Below are 16,060 nucleotides of genomic sequence, written 5' to 3' on the forward strand. Positions count from 1 at the left end.
TGGAAATACTGCCCACTGTGCCTAGAGCAAAAGGGGCTGTGAGCTGTTCTCTGAGGAAGGAAGGTGCTAAGTACTCTGGAAATTTAGGTTCTAAGTTCTTTTAATAGAGTACCCAAAATACACTGACATGTTTGAAAATACTGCCTTTTATCTCTGTCCCTCAGCAGGGAGCTGTGAAGATAAGTTCCTTGATGTTTGTAAAAAACCCCCCAGCCCTGCAACACTACAATTAGAGCACCACTATAGAAAAGCCCATGAGAAAATTAATCATTCTGTATGCAATGCAAGATCTGGATGGTCTGCAATAAATAGTACATGCACCACACATTGAATGATAAGGATAGGAGAAAATTTGAATAGTGTTCATTAAGTGAGCAACATTCATCCTTTGCACTGTAAAAAATGGGAGACCCATGGAAACAAAAATTGTATTATTAAAGATTGTATCATAGTGTGTTTGTATGCTGGGCAAATTAATGCTCCATGAGTGATTGGGTGATTTTAAATCTGGCATTCACTAACTTGCTTAACTTTACTATCCAAATGCTTCTTTTTCTTTTTCTTCTTTTTTTTTTTTTTTTTAAAGAAAAACTAATCTCTTTGGGGAGTTGTCAGTGGGGAGGGCAGAGGACATCCAGCTAGGTGCTGTTGTGTGCAGCTAGATATCAGTGTGTGCACAGCTACATGAGTGTGTAGACAGCTGTGTGCCCATTCTCTGGGTGTGTGTGTGTGTGTGTGGCTAGCCCCTGTTTATCCAGCTGGCTGATGCTTCCCTTTGAAAACTCTTCTTCTATTAAAAAAAAAAAAAAATAGAAGGGACATTGACAACTGTTTAATGTCTGGGGTTTAGATTACAAACTTTTATATGGTGTTTTGTGGTTTGGATCTTCCTTTATAGAGCCTCTGTTTGGTTCTGAGTCACCTAAACACCCCAAATCTGTTTGAATGATGGGTCAAGTGTTTGTGGGAGTTATCATCAGACGCTTTTATGGTAGCATCTTTTATGGCTGTGTTGTTAGAAGGGCTGACATGCTGAGGATTCACAGAGACCAGTATTCAAGGTGCACTGGAATGATAAAAAATATTAGTAGACATAATTTGTTATATCTGTGTTTGGTTTGATTGCTGTCTTGTGTTTGAAATCCTGTAATTAGGGCAGCAGACTGCCTCCAGAGCCAGTACTGCTTCAGGTAATACAACACTAGGACGAGTTCCTTTGACTTCAGTAGGTGATTCTTTACAAAGAATGAAGGCTGGAGCCCATGTAAATTAAACATCACCTCTGGGGAGCTGAAGATCACAGAGAGAGCAAGGAAATACTGAGGGTCATCTCTCCCTGTTGAATTACTGAATTAGAAGTATCCCTGGGAATGGGCAGCACCTTGACTTGCTCGATCCCCTCCCCCACTAGATGGCACTGAATTCTTTTTCTTTAAACGGAAAAAAAAAAAAAAAGACGAAGGAAGAAAAAGATGGTGGAGGTCATTTTGATATAGAAAAGACCCCAAAAAACCAAACCAAAAGACCACCCCAAAAAGCCGACGAAGAAAAGCAAATTGCAGTCAGTTGTGCATTTCCTCAGTCCATTTACTCTGCCCTTCCCCCTCGTGGCCCCAGCCCCCGCCTCTGTGTACCTTTGTACGGGCGCTCGCTTCGCTTTTGTGTCTGGAGCTCTCTGGAGAGGCGCTGGGCGCTGGAGGATGCTCGGGAGGGCGGAGGGATGCTGGGCGGGCATGGGGATCAGGGCGGCCCTGGCTGCGGGGCTCCGTCCGCAGGGAGCTGCAGCGCAAGGCTCGGCACACGGGATCGCCCCTGCACCGACTCACCGGGCTGCGCTCCTCTGTCCCGTGCCTTCAGACATCTTTTCCTGTGCTCTCTGGCTTTCTCCGCGCATCACCGAAATCGTAACCCGCAGAAAAGAAAGCCTCAGCTTTCATTCCGTCGCTGAAACTGCATTTTCACCCCTGACTGATTTAAGAGCCATGAATTAGCTCCCTGTGCTGAGCTGTCCTTAATTCACTGTCGGGAGCGGTTCCCATGCCGCGTGCCCAAGCGTGCGTGGAGGGGTTGTGGGATTTTTTTATTTATTCTTTTTTTAATGTGTTTCTCCCAGCTTACATTCATCGGAAGATCGACAAGGATTGGGTTTTTTCCCCTGTGGTGCGGCGGGGGTGGGGTTGGAGGAAGAAAATTTAATAATGATGTGTTTGTGCTGAGAAGGGGCTGTCTGTAACAATCCTGGTTAGAGGCATAGGGTAGGTTCCTAATGCCTGTAGCAAGCAATATCCTCCCCTCCTGAAAAAAGGGAATAGTGATGATGATGATGATGAAGGGGAAAAGTGTTTAATTCTAAGAGTTAAAGAGGGGCTAAAATCCAACATTTTTTTTTACAGTTATATGTTTAAGGTGACTTGTAGACTGCATCTGACAAAGCTACAAATGCAAGCAAAAAAAAAAAAAAACCAAAAAAACAAAAAACCAAAAAAAAAACAACCAACCCCATAGAAACTGCCAATAAAATGCCTTTTCAGAGAAAAAGATAAAACCTGGAACTGAATGTCAATTTTTTGCTTTCAAACCCAGGCTTGAGAATGAGAGGAGGGAACAAGTCTGACTTCTCCAGGTACAAAAGTCCTCCGGCCCCAAACTGTCTTGCTGTCTCGGAGTGTGATGGGAAAACCTGGCACCTGAACCTCCCCGGGTCTGACCAAATCTTGGCTCTTTGGACTGTAATCCTAATGTTTAACAAGAAGGAAATGTAGGTGTGATTCCACTATATGATTTTCCCATCCTCTCACATATCTTTGGGCAGCATCATGAGAAAAACCAGTTCTAGTAGCTGGGTCCTCCATTCTGCTATTAGTCCCAGTCTTCCAGTTCTGTCTAAACTGGGTGTTTAGACAAAAACCAGTTTTGTTTTCCAGTTCAATCTAAGTAGACAATAAACATAGCAGGCAGGCTCTTGTGCTTGAACAGAAAATCCAACAATCAGCCAAAAAATATGGTTGGTAAAATTAGGTCTGTTCCCTGTTCTCATCCTTCAGCCTGGGACTTGATGCTAAAATTTGACAGAAATCCAGGTGCATTTTCATCTCTGTGTGGGTGTGATACAAGAAACTTCCATGTTCATCATCTTCTTATAGGAACCAACAGCTCTTTAGCCACAAAACTCTAAATTTTATCTCTGAACAGACAACAAGTATGGCTGCTCCAGGCCCACTGTAACATCTAATTCTTTTTATCTACTGACATGTAGTTACTTGAAAAATCCAGTTATAGAGATGGATCCATCTGTGCTGAACTATTTAAAAAAAAAAACCTGAAATCCTTAAATACTGGCTGTTATTATTAACAACAAAGGGAGGTTACTGCTAAAAAAATTAAACTAGTCCCTTTTTCCAGTAAAATGCTCAAATTTACCTAGACTTTTCCAGGTACAGTGAATATTCATAAGACAACACTGAAATTTTGCAATACACCTGGTTCAGTAGATGCAGGTGATTATAACCTTTATGGTTTGGATGACTGACTTTTCTTTGCCAGTTTCATAACCCTGCAAGGTTGTTAGAGATTACAGTACATTTCACACCAAAAATGCTTTAATGACACAGATAGTCTTCCATAGCTGCTATCCCAGTTGATTTGGACCCTGGTTTTGCCAGGTAAAATGGGAGATACTTTGATTTTTTTTCCTATAATATAATTTGGTTTGGTGCCAAAAATTGTTATGATCCAGCCATATGGGTTAAATTTTTCCTGGTGCAGCTGTATTCCACAAGACAATCCAGGTATGTATTTCTGATACACAAAGAGCTACCACATCTGCTCTCCCCAATGGAACAAGTATAATTTGTGTGGCTAGGGTTAAAAGCTAGAAAAATCCCAGGGCTCCCCTCTTGGGGCCAAGAGCTGTCAGCAGCCCCAGAGAGACTGTGTTTATTTTCAATTCAGATGACACAGCTTGGGATTCAGAGGCCAGAAGCTGGTGGGATCCAGCATGGATGTAGATTTTTGCAGCATACACCTATGCGGAGGCATTGGGCTGTGGACTTTTTGCTGTAGTAGGAGCAACTGCATTGTTTGCCTTTCATGCTGTGGCGTCAGTGGGAGCCAAATATTGGTTAGAGCTAAACTGGTTCCTCTGTCAACTGCAGGATGCTGTGGTACTCACAGGTCAGGATGTGCCAGCACCCAGCCCTTCTTGGTGCAAGGGAAATGAACATGTGTATTTCTTTTTTAAGCAGTGCACTTCAGAATCTGGAGGGCCTCGGCTTTCTGGATCACACAGAAGGTCTAGAATCCAGGATTTCTTTCAAGCTCATTCTCTATGTAGCAGGTTGGGATTTTTTTTTTTTTTTTTTTTTTGGTGCAGTGAGAAACAGCTCCGCTTGTTTTGGATTTGGTTGACATAATGTAAGGGCTTGTGATCAAGAATGATCAGGATCCAGTTAAATCCTGGTTTTACATTTTCCCCTCTTAAGAGAGTAAGGCTTCGACATTTCCTGCCTGGGAAGTGGTGCAGTTTATCTTTAAGGAGGATAGAGAAATAAGAAATGAGTCTCACGTTGCATGGGTGACATCACTGGCTTTTGGCTCAGCGCTCTGTATGCTCTGTCTGTAGGCTTCGGCCAAGGCTGCAGGGCTCGGTGTTTGAACAAGGAAAGATTCCCAGGTGTACAGAAGATTGGATTTGCTATTATTTGGGTTAAAAACGGTGAAATGAGATTTCTAAAGCTTGGGGACTCCACCTCGCCTTCTGTTGCACTTGATCTCTACAAGATGGGTGAGTTATTCCCATTAAAGAGAAAGGGAGTGAAAATTTAAGGAGAAAAAAAAATATGTCTGAATATATAACTACTGATGCCGGGGATACGATTCGTACGAAGCTGCTGAGCTAAAAAATCTCAGCTCCGACGAGGAGATCTGGCCATATGGCAGAGAAATGGTGCAGCCCTAAAGCTGTTGACAACAGTTAGGGGCTGCTTTCCCCTCCCCGTGTAAGGTGTGTAGCTCCCCCCCCACCTCCGCCCCTCCGCCCCGGTTTGTTTTGGTTCGGTATCCCCCGGCCTCACTCCCCTCCCCGTTCCTCAGCATCCTTTCCGCCAGCCGTAGCCCTGCCTGCCTTCATCTTGCAGATGGCTAACGTGCCGCCGTGTTAGGAAAACTGTGCACAACACATCCCAGCGCCGGGGACGGAGGAAGCTTTTCAGCTGCCGGCGGAAGGGGGGGCAGCAGCGTGTGTGTGTGTGTGCGTGGAAGAAGGATGCCGGGGCCGAGGGCAGCCCCCCGCGCTGCCTAGCGGGCGGTGCGCGGCCGGCGGCGGCTCCTGCCGGGCTGCGGCTGCTCCCGCCGCCTCTGCCCGGCCCGGAGCCGGGGCTGCCCGAGCGCTGCCCGGGCGCGCCGGGAAAAGAAGGCAGCGCGACGTTCGGCTGCCTGGATGACAGCGCCTACGACAAAAGCGGGAGAGTGAACGGCAAGGCTGGCAGAGAGAAGCCGAGGTGTCTCCGAAGCCAAGATGCCAGTGGCTGTCAGCGAAGTCTGCTGAGGGAGAGACCCGAGCGCGCCCGCGTTCCCAGAGCCAGCCGGGGAGGGGATGTTTTAACCACGATTTCAAACAGCGGCAGCAGCAGCGGCGGCAGCAACAACAACAACAGATTGCTCCCCCCCACCCCGCTCCCTCCCTTTCGACTCCGCTTTAAACCCGAGCAAGTGACCGACCGTCCAGAGGATGATGCTCTTGCTGAGCCACTGAAGAAAAAGCAAGTCACCCATTCTTGACATCGGGACAACTGGCTGCTTGCAAGTGGGAGATGTCAGGCTGTTGAACTTTTTTGTCCTGTGATGATGCTGTAGTGAGCTTGCTGATCTGAAAGCCATCTCTTCTGGATTTCTGAGTGGGCCAGATTGAAAGAGGTTAATGGACTGATCAGCCACCAGGTCTCTTCAGGGGGATTCATCGCTTCAGCCCCTGCCTGTCACTCGGGTGCTCGCGGTGAGGGGGTCGCTGGTGAAAGGCTGTGTTTCTCCTCACCAGGTCTCCTCTGCAGAGGAGAAGAGGCAGATGAGACTCCAAGACTGCCTCCAGGGCAGAACTTTGTAGTGCTCTCAGCATCCCTCTGCAGCGTGGATGTGAGCCGCAGGAGTTGGGGATGTTTGAGGCAGTCTGTGCCAAGTGACACCTAGCAGCTGCTCCGGTGGCTTTTGTGTGGTCTCACCCCCAACGGCTTGGCCTGTTGTGAAGATGTCCATGGTGTTTCTGTGAAGCTGAGGCATGGCTGCTGGAAGGTTACTGCTCTATGCTGGCCTCTCTTTAGCTCTGTGTGCCCTTGGCATGCTGGCTGTGGCAATCTGCTCTGACCATTGGTATGAAACTGATGCCAGGAAACACAGAGAGAGGTGCAAGAGCATCACCACTAAGAGAAATGATCCTGGCTTCATTTATAACTCCAACAACAACCTGCCTCTCAGGGCCAGCAGGTCTAGGTTGGACCGCTGGGAAGGGAAACTCCTCTTGGCAAGAAACAGGAGGCAGATCTTTGCTATGAGCGCAGTCGACGAGTGCAACAGACAGTACAACTCCACCAATATGGGGCTCTGGAGGAAATGCCACCGACAAGGATTCGACCAGGAGCTGGAGGAGATGATTGCCAAAGGTAAGGGCTGTTTTTTTTACCAGATGAACGTGCCAAGCTCTCCTGAGATGAGCAGGGGCTGAGCAGAGCCATTTGGGCTCACAGATGGGAGCTGGCATCTCTAGCCAAGTGCCTCTCCTTGCAATGGGTGAACTGGCCTGGCTGGGCATTGCTTCCAGAAGCAGTGCCAGGGCAATTTCCCACAGGATCTCCACTCCTGAGACATGGGGTTCGAGAGCAAGAAGGTAATGAGGGTGAGAATACACACACCCCAGAATATCTTTTTCATGCCTCTCTCTCTAATCTGGATATAGTCTTCCCATCACCATGGTATCAGATTATTTCTACACACTAATAAGAAGCATTCATAAAGGAGACACTGGATTTTTTTTTTTTTTCCAGTTTGTTTGACCCTGGTGGCTTGGGCAAAGTACATCATATTTGATTGGAGGCTGCATATGTCTGTGTTTCATCGTTGCCTTTCTGAATGCCCCATCCATCCTGAAATACACCATTTGCAGTGCTCACATGTAGGCTTTTTCTATCCTCAAATGGAGAGTAAACAAAGAGAAATGCTAAAGAGCAGGAGGAGACCCAGCTTGCTGTTTACACTGAGCTATGCTTTGGAATATTTTCAATATCTATAAAACATTACATGAATTTATCACAAAGGAATAATTTTCTCTTGGGGTGGAGATGCATCTGTTTGCCTGTAGCATTTTTGTGCTATTTTTTTCCTAGTCTTTTGGTCCTTTGTCTTAATTTTTCTCCCAGGCTAGTGGTTCAAGGTGATGGTCATTTTGCCCCAAATGTTTCTTTGATCTGAAGTAGAGGAAGGGGACACATTCATAAACCCCCACCTAAACAGAAGATGCATGTTTTGCAGGATGATGAGGATTTCAGTAAAGGACGGCATCTTTGCTCCCCGCAGCATGGTTACTCTGTACTACAAAATAACATTTCCCTCCCATGGTTCTTCTGTTACAATCAGAAGATTCCCCATTGGTTTATTTCCATTGTTGTGAAATCATTGTTTCTCACACAATGCCATCTTCCAAAATACTTGTCTTCCAAGAGTGTTCTCTATCCCAACTCTCTTGATAGCCTTCATTAATTCCCTTCTCAGACGTTGCAAGTAGAATTATTGCTTAAAGCTACTTATTCAGGAGGGGTGTTCTCACATGTTTGCCCACGTACATGTTTTGTTCCACATGTTTCATGAATGAGCACTGGATGTGAGTAGCATGGTAGAAACTCGTACCAAACCAGTCCAAGCAGGTGGTGTACCTGGATCACTGCTTGGGATCCTGCCTGTGTTTCTAGGGACCCTTCATATCCAGCTGCTATTTAACAACTCCTAGGAAATAGATTGATGACATCAGCCCCATTTGTAAAGAGCAGGTGTACATGCCAAAAGCCTATCAGTCCCCAGACACACTGCTGCTGGTTTCAGTGCCAAGGGAGTGATTCCTATTCTCCATCTAGGTGAGGATGGTATGTGCTGGGCTGGCTGTGGCGAGCTGGATTGCTCTGCCATGTGTGCTCGCTGTGCTTGGGGCATAAACAAATTCAACCTTGACAGCGGGCAAACATGTCAACAGAGCTCACCTTTGCAAATGGAGTTTTGGTTATTAGAGAGGATTTTCAGCCTGAAATAAGGGAGACTCTTTCCTCTTTCTCCACCTGCCTTGTCCTGGGAGCAGGAATGTCCATTTCTCCTGCCAGAAACAGCTGAAATTCTGTGGCGCAGGGTTATGTGTAATGGCAGCTCTGCTAAGTGTTACCCCAGGGAGAATGTGACAAAGCAGGATGAGGTGCAGGAGAAGGTGGTCTTTGAAAGATCTTGCTGTAGTCTGCTTGTATTCATGTATGTGGGAATGAGTGTGTGGAGTAAACTAACTCTAAACACACAGCACCAGCAGGTAGCCAGAGGTTCCCTGGGCCCAGGTGCAGTGAGTGTCCCTGCACTCACACCCCTGTGTGGGTGTGTCTGCAGATGGCCAGGCAAACTCACTGCCCCAGGTCAGATGTGCAACTTGTGCACATAAAGGAGCTGTGTGCAAATATCTGGGTGTGTCACTCCTTGTCTGCTCTAAATGTTTTCTGATACACTTCTAACAAACTTCATTGTAGGATGAAAGAAGTGTTCAGAGAGGGAGACTCCTAACATTAAACAGCAGCACTTTAGTTCAGTAGATGGCCTTTTCGGGGTGAGGATCTGTCTGTGCTGTAGCTCTCAGCCATGAGGAAGGGTCACCCATAAATGCTATAGAGGTATAACATATATCTATATATGTGTATATGTGTGTATATATATATATGCTTTGGCACCTCTAGGCTGAAACACAGAAGAAGCAAGTATAATGGCAATTCAATAAAATAAAGTGTTTGACTTGCTCAGAAATAAAAATGGAGATGTTTCCTTTTGGACCCTCACTTATATGATGAAAGTGAAGTAAGTGCTGCTGCTGTCCAATGCTGAGAAGAGCTGTGAGCTCAAAACGAGGCAGGTATTCCAGGTACATTCCAGCAGGATATATCATGAAGGTAAAAACTAAAAGTAGTTTTCATTTCCATGACAGATACTTTTTTGGGAGTTAGGAGTTGCAGGGATGGGTGTGTGGCCAGAGTATGTCATATGCAGGTTTGAGGGGCTGAAGATATTCCCTGTGTAAAGTGTTCAAATAACCTGGCTGGGGCACATATCCTAGCACAGATGAAATCACTCTCTATGAGATCCAGGGCAAACACCTAATAAAGGAGGATGTACATACAGCTTTAATCTTAGTCCTCTGTTAATTTAATGTAATACACCTCTTCCACAAGTGGATAAACTAATGCAGGTTCTGGCCCCAAATATGGTGTGTAATGTTATGTATAATTGAATGTAAATTTTATTAAGTGTTTTGGGTTTTTTGTTTGTTTGCTTTTAAAGCTGGACAGGATCTGTGATCCATTTAGTTTAAAACAGATCCTACATTTTTCCCTAGGCAAAACTTCCAGTATTTGGTCTATTGAGATTTGTCTATCAAAGTATAACAAAAAATGGTCATTAAGAGCCTAACTAGCTTTGCAAATACCCTGCAGTTATTCTGCTTATGAACTCTGCTGAAATTAATACAAGCTATAGGCAATGGCTTGTGGCAGGATCAGGAACTGTGGTACTTGGCAATGCTCTGATACCAGTGGTTTTAAAAACCAGTTCTGTTCCTGAATAGGCTGGTTCTCTTCTGTAATTCTATTCTGTATTTATTAATTTTTACTTTCTGGGAAATAAATCAAGATTTTTATGTTGGATTTTTCTAGAAAAACTGGAGATCTGTTGCTTCAGGTTTCTTATATATAGGTATAATTGACAGCAATACATATACAACATAGTCGGTCCTATTTTTATTTCTTCTATACTCTTTTTTGTATTTTCATAGAACCCGTGTGCATATTTTAAACTAATACAATTAGGTAAACAGGCAGTGAATTAAAAGAGATTGTCACAAGTAAGAATACTCAGGGAGAGGCAGACTAGCATGAGACCAAAGACTTGAGGAATATTATAAAGCTGCAACAAAATTAGCTAGTTCATTTCTTCTCTTTGACATCATGAAAAAAATCAAATCAGAAACAACAGAAATTACAATCAGTAAAGAAATTATTGGACTGGAACATGCAAACTGAGGTCTCAGTCTTGCTAACTTTTCCACTGCTGAATAATCTGTATTTCTGGGAATGGACTTCTCGGACTGAGGGAAAGCACTTTGATACTGAGGGACCAGTGAAAAAGAAGGAGCTAACAGAGCTGTTCCTCTGATTCTGCTTTCACATCTGATTGAGCCTTTTAGCATCTCAGAACCAGAGTTTCACTCCTGATCCCTAAAGCCTTGCAGAGTCAGGAAATACTGGCTCTGAGGTTGTTCAGCACAGTATTCTAAACCCCTTCCAATTGTCAGGTGTTTCTCCAGTCTCCTTCTCAAACTGAATAGCCTTGCTGCTGGAGGCCCCTTTGAGCACAGAGCTCATCCTCTCCTATAAGATCCACTCTTTGCCTGTTTACCAGGGAGTTTCTAGCAAAAGCAGCAATTCCTCACCCAGGCAATAACTGAGTGAGCCAACCAACTCCAGGACTAAGCAAGCAGAGAGCTGGAATGCAGGGAAGTGTCTGGGAGAAGGCAGAGTTTATGTCCTGCTTTGGCAACCAGCAGCTCACCACTCCTTGTATACAACTTGTAGTGAGCCAGAAAAAAATGGGGAGCCACAGAGTCTGCCTGCATCCTATGGCAATGCTGCTCAGATGCTTTCCTGCAGTAGTTGAGAGAAAACAAGAAAGGAAAAAAGGGAATTACATCATTTAATTATAAAGGTACAATGAAGTAGATGAAGAAGTTGCACAATAACCAGAGTCTGTTCCATTTAGACAATTGGTACTCATTTCTCCTTTGGAAGGCTGCCAGTTAAACCTGACTGGATGGGGCTCTGCTGCCTGCCATTTGAATCCAATTTTTATTTAAAAACCCCCAGAATTTACAATGACCTTATTATTTCAACCTTCATTTTACCCTCTTTCTTTTCTTCTTTGGAAGTCATAGTAAATCCTATTTTTAAAACATTTTACTGTGAGTATACTTAGCCCATGCCACCACTGAAAAAAACCCCAAACCCTAAGTAATTCCTGTGTAGCCTACCTCCACCTGAAGTAATACACAAGGTTTCTGGGATGAAAGCATTCTCTGGTTTGGTTTGTCAGATGCAGGGCATAACTGAGGAAGAAAGGCTTAACAGGACTACTCCAGCCGTCACTAGGGATTATTTATACACAAATGGAAAGAGGCTACTGAGAGAGGCTACTTGCAGCTATATCTAGCTGCAAAGAGCAAAAAGATTTATTTCTGTGAAAATTCTTGCAATACCTTGCAATGCTCTTGATTTGACTTTTAAAGTGCTATGGTTTTGACAGGTAAATTAGGAGAGCCATTTTTTTCATGTATCCTTTATACTTTAAAGACTCAAATGCTTTGTTTAAAATATGTGCTTGAAATCCCAACTGTTTTCCAAACGGACTCATTAAAAAAGGGACTTTATTGAAGTCTGGATTCTGATACTAGAGAAGTCAATAGTAAATGTTTTATTGAATATGGTGATGCAGCAAGTTCAGGACCTTAGTGTTTCCTTTGAGGTTAAAATTGTCCCTGGGTAGAAAGGCCAGTGCAAGGTCTGTGCTCCCTCCTGTCACAGCTGGAGTTCTGCTGGAGGCATCCACTGAAATTCAGGCAATAGACATCACTGGAGTTGAATCTTAGGCTATCCAGGTACTCAGTTTTGCAGGTTTTGATGCTGAAATTTTTCTTAGTTGATGTAAGACTGGAAGTCAAATAACTGAGATACAGCAAAGCCATCCTCTTGTTCAGGGATTTTCCAAAATCCTTTAGTGGATGAAATCACTGGTTCATACATATGAGTTCCAGCAGGATTTGGCCCATCATATTTTGAATAAGCAATTTAATATTTTAATTGCATCAAATTTAAATTGCTTATTCATTAAAAAGTTTATTTGCCACAAGTAAAAAGAACCTGACACATTCCTCTGACACATCTGAGATAATTAGTTCAATAATATATATCTGCTAAAAATACTAAGAACATATATGTAATTTTACAGAACAGCACCTGATTTTGATAATGACTTTTTAAAGGGCAGATTTCAATCAAGCTGTTGGCTTTCAAACAAATTTGCCAGTGAAGACAAATGGAAATTTTGCCAGAGTAAAAATGATGGGATCATGCCCTTCTCATGAGAAACTAATATTTGCAGAGCTGCCTGCAGGACTGCATGCTTAATTCCTGATCATTTAATTGAACATCCAAATCCTTTTGAGAAATCTCATAATTTTTATCCTTTCTGCATACCGCTAAAAATTTGCAAAAGCTGTGGAGGAAAGATTTAATATGAGTGTAGTTGTGTTCTATTCACAGTAAAAATAAAAATTTGAAAGATAATTTTACTTTAATAGAGATGAAATGGTCTGAACTATTTTGTCATCTCCTGCAATAAAAATCCATATTAATATTGCTTTTTCTCATTGAAAAAGTATTTCTGTGCATTTAGAAAAGCTTCAAGAGGGGAATGAGTTCATTAACTATTGCAGAACCAGTAGGGGGAATGAGTTCATTAACTATTGCAGAACCTTTACAGATAAGAAGCTTTTCTTTTTTGTAGGTTTAGCAGAAATAATGACAGTAACTTATAATGTGAGTTTCTTAATGGCTCATTGCTCACAAAGTGCTGTTGGAACTCTTAACTACACATTTACCTCTTTAGGACCAAAAGAAAGAAATGAGATTGTGTTTCTTAGTTTTTAAGGAAAGAATAAATAAATATTGTGGACTCTGGAATCCAAGTTCCCTTAACAGATAATTCGGAATAGAATCCACTTAAAAGAAAAGAATATAAACTAACACATTTTCCCTGCAGGAGACGAATCAGAGCAAAAAAAATGGAAATTTATCCATTTTCTTTCTCATTAGGCCTAATTCTTTTCTAAATAAATATTCAGAACTGTCCAGCTGAGCCTGCTGAAATCATAATCCTTTGTAGATAAGTACCAAAATAGATGAAAGAAAGGTAGTACTGCAGTTAGGGCAGGGGCTTACAAAGCCAGAATTCAGTCCAAGCTCTGCCATAGTCTTTCTTCATGACCTGAGGCAGGGGACTAAATCTCTCATACCTCAGCTCAGTAGCAGTATAATAGGGATTTCGTTCACTATTATTAATGCCAGTTCGCATTCTATCCTCAGATTTACGGGCCTTAATCATGGATCAGAAATCACGGATCAGAAAAATGTCCCTGTCCTTTTGACATGTGGCTGCACTTTAAATATTGGCAGTGAATGCAGCCTTATGAGAGAGTACAATGAGACTACAAAGTAATTATGTTCAGCATGAGCCATAGTGGCTTTAGAACACCAGGAGGCAAACCACATTCCTGTGAGTACCACAAAATATGGCATTCCTACACATGTACTGTTGTAAAGAAGGATAATGAATAAGAAGTGCAGATGTTTACAGGATGGTCTTCCAAAGATTGAGGGATGGCACCAAAAAAATCATGGGTCATGTCTGCTTGAAATATTAATAAGTAGCTGATGGGGATTGACCTCTTTGGTTGGCTGTAGGAAGAAGTTGACATTTCCTTAATGAAGACAAGTAGATTACACTAATGAGATAGATATGGGGACAGCAGTCTACATCTGCTAAGAGAAATGACGTGGTCAGAGTGATGTGTTAAGAAAATTGTATTTCTAGCAGCATCCTAAATGGATGCATAGAGGGCAAGTTCACATTTGTAAAGGTCAGAAAAGAAATATTGTAGTAATAAAGGCAGAAGATGGTGAGAGCCTGGATGGTGAAAGGATATGCAAACCTTAGACATCCCCTGGATCTATATCTGTGGTGGGAGATATGACATGAAAATGTTGCTCTGGTTCTGGACCAGAACAACGAGAAAAGTAATAGCATTGTCTGTGGTGATCTAGAGGAGAATTACTGAAGAGAGCATATAGTAAAGAAGGAAGAAGACCATTAGGAACTCTGTTTTAATTACAATAAGCAGAGTTTGTTATATGTGTGTCTACGAGGAAATATTAGAGATACTGTGGGCATGGACCTAGGAAGACAAGTCTGTGTTAGAGGAGTGAGCTTGGAAATTGCTGTATGGAGATCAGAGCAGAATCTATGTTTGCACTTGAAATTATCAAGGAGTGAAATACAGAAAGGGAAAAAGAGAAAAGCTCCATGAACCCCAGCAGATCTGGGAGAACAAAAGTGTCTTCTGGAGGGCATGCAAAAGGAGCAGATTCAAAGGTGGAGCAGTAGAAGTCAGTAACTCCATGGTAGCTGAAGAGAGACACTGCTTCAAGTTTAAACAGCACAAGAGACTACTGCAGGTGGCCAAAGTGCTGCAGCAGCTGAGAACAGAGTATTCAGACTGTGCTGAAGATTGCCCAGTACATAAAGTAAAATTTTAGCAGTGGTTGCAAAGGAGAGGAAGCTGAAGTGAGCTAGTGGGGAGAACTCCAGGCAATGTTTGTAACTGGCATATTCAGAGAGGTTGGTGAGGAAGGGAGGAGAGGAAAAGACATGGTATTTATAGGGGAAAATAAATATTTTAAGATAAAAGATTGTTTTAAGATGAGAATATTTTGAGAGGAAAGAGACTGAATGGTATTTGTGTTATGAGAGTAAAGAGGCAGAGGGGTGTGAGAGGTCAAGGCAAAGAGAGATCTAGAGGGCAAGAGCAGCTGTAAGGAAAGGCAGGAGGTAGGGTAAGACTGATTCAGTGGCAAATAAAAGAAAGGAATAGAGCCACATAGGAGGTTTTTCATCTGTAGGAAAGAGGAATGGGGAAGGAGTTGTAGAAGGGCAAGAGGAAACAGAAGGCAAAGCTGCTGGAAGAGGAAGATCATGGTTTGTCATTTTCTCATGGAAGAACCAGGTGAAATCCTGTGTGACAGCTGAAGTGGGGGCTGGAGGAAGCAGGAGGGTCTGAGAATGAGCCAAATGTGGCAAAAAGGTGATTGTGACTGTGAGTCTGAGATTTTACTGTGCTGAGCTGGAATAGTAAGTCTAGGAAAAGAGCAGAACTAAATGGGAAAACAATGCATTTAAAGAGGAGAAAGTTAGTCAGGCAGGAGGGTTCCCATTAGAGATGCCCTGCTGTGTGAGACATAGGAAAGACCAGCTGGTATGGATCAGCTGGGATTTGGGGTACAGGGCAGGAATAGCTAGGGGAATGCAAGGCAAAAGGTCTGTGAATGAAAGAATGCAGCATGGATAGCATCTACAGGTGGAGAAAGGCAAGGAAAGATAAAGAGGGTGATAAAAGAATACGGGCAGGCAAGAAGTCCTTGATGCTGATGATCTGAGGTGACAGAAAGGCCAAGGAAGCTTAGTGTGAAGAGGTGGCTGGTGCTTGTTGAAAGAGTCCAGGGGATTGTCCAGCTGGTGGAGGAGAAGGATGGGGGGAAATCACAGGGTTCAGGATAAAGCCCTGCCTTTTTGGTGACTGGCTGGATCAAGCAGAGCTGTATACTGAATAGAAGATGCACTAAAACATATGGCTTAAAGGGCAGAGAAGTCACTACCACTGACTCTTCTACAGCTTGCTCTGCCTTCCTGCTGGGAATTTATCCAGTGTAACCTTACAGAGGTGTAAGCATGGCTCTCCCCAACAGAGTTCAGCAAATTTGTCCAGTGCTTGTAAAAGCCATGTTCCAGTCTCAGCTTGAACCTCAAAGAAGATAAATAAGTATCAGGATAGTATTAATTCAGGAGATTTTCCACAAAGTGGGGTGTGTGTGTGTGTGTGGAGAATGGTATTTGCATAGCTGGTGGTTTTTAAGGAAAAGGAGTTCCAGGATGTCCTGTGTGCACAGCAGTG

General features: G+C 43.3%; 1 protein-coding gene across 1 annotated transcript in view; it reads left to right on the forward strand.

The window, feature by feature from the left end:
* Nucleotides 1-5,988: 5,988 nt before the first annotated feature.
* Nucleotides 5,989-16,060, forward strand: part of TMEM178B (transmembrane protein 178B) — a 211,472-nt gene continuing 201,400 nt past the window's right edge. Inside the window, exon 1 of the mRNA XM_009094146.4 lies at nucleotides 5,989-6,653. Coding sequence (XP_009092394.2) covers nucleotides 6,272-6,653 — 382 coding nt within the window. The 5' untranslated portion in view covers nucleotides 5,989-6,271. The remainder of the gene's footprint in view (nucleotides 6,654-16,060) is intronic.

Source organism: Serinus canaria, chromosome 1A (assembly GCF_022539315.1).
Source record: "Serinus canaria isolate serCan28SL12 chromosome 1A, serCan2020, whole genome shotgun sequence".
NCBI classification, from domain to species: Eukaryota; Metazoa; Chordata; class Aves; order Passeriformes; family Fringillidae; genus Serinus; species Serinus canaria.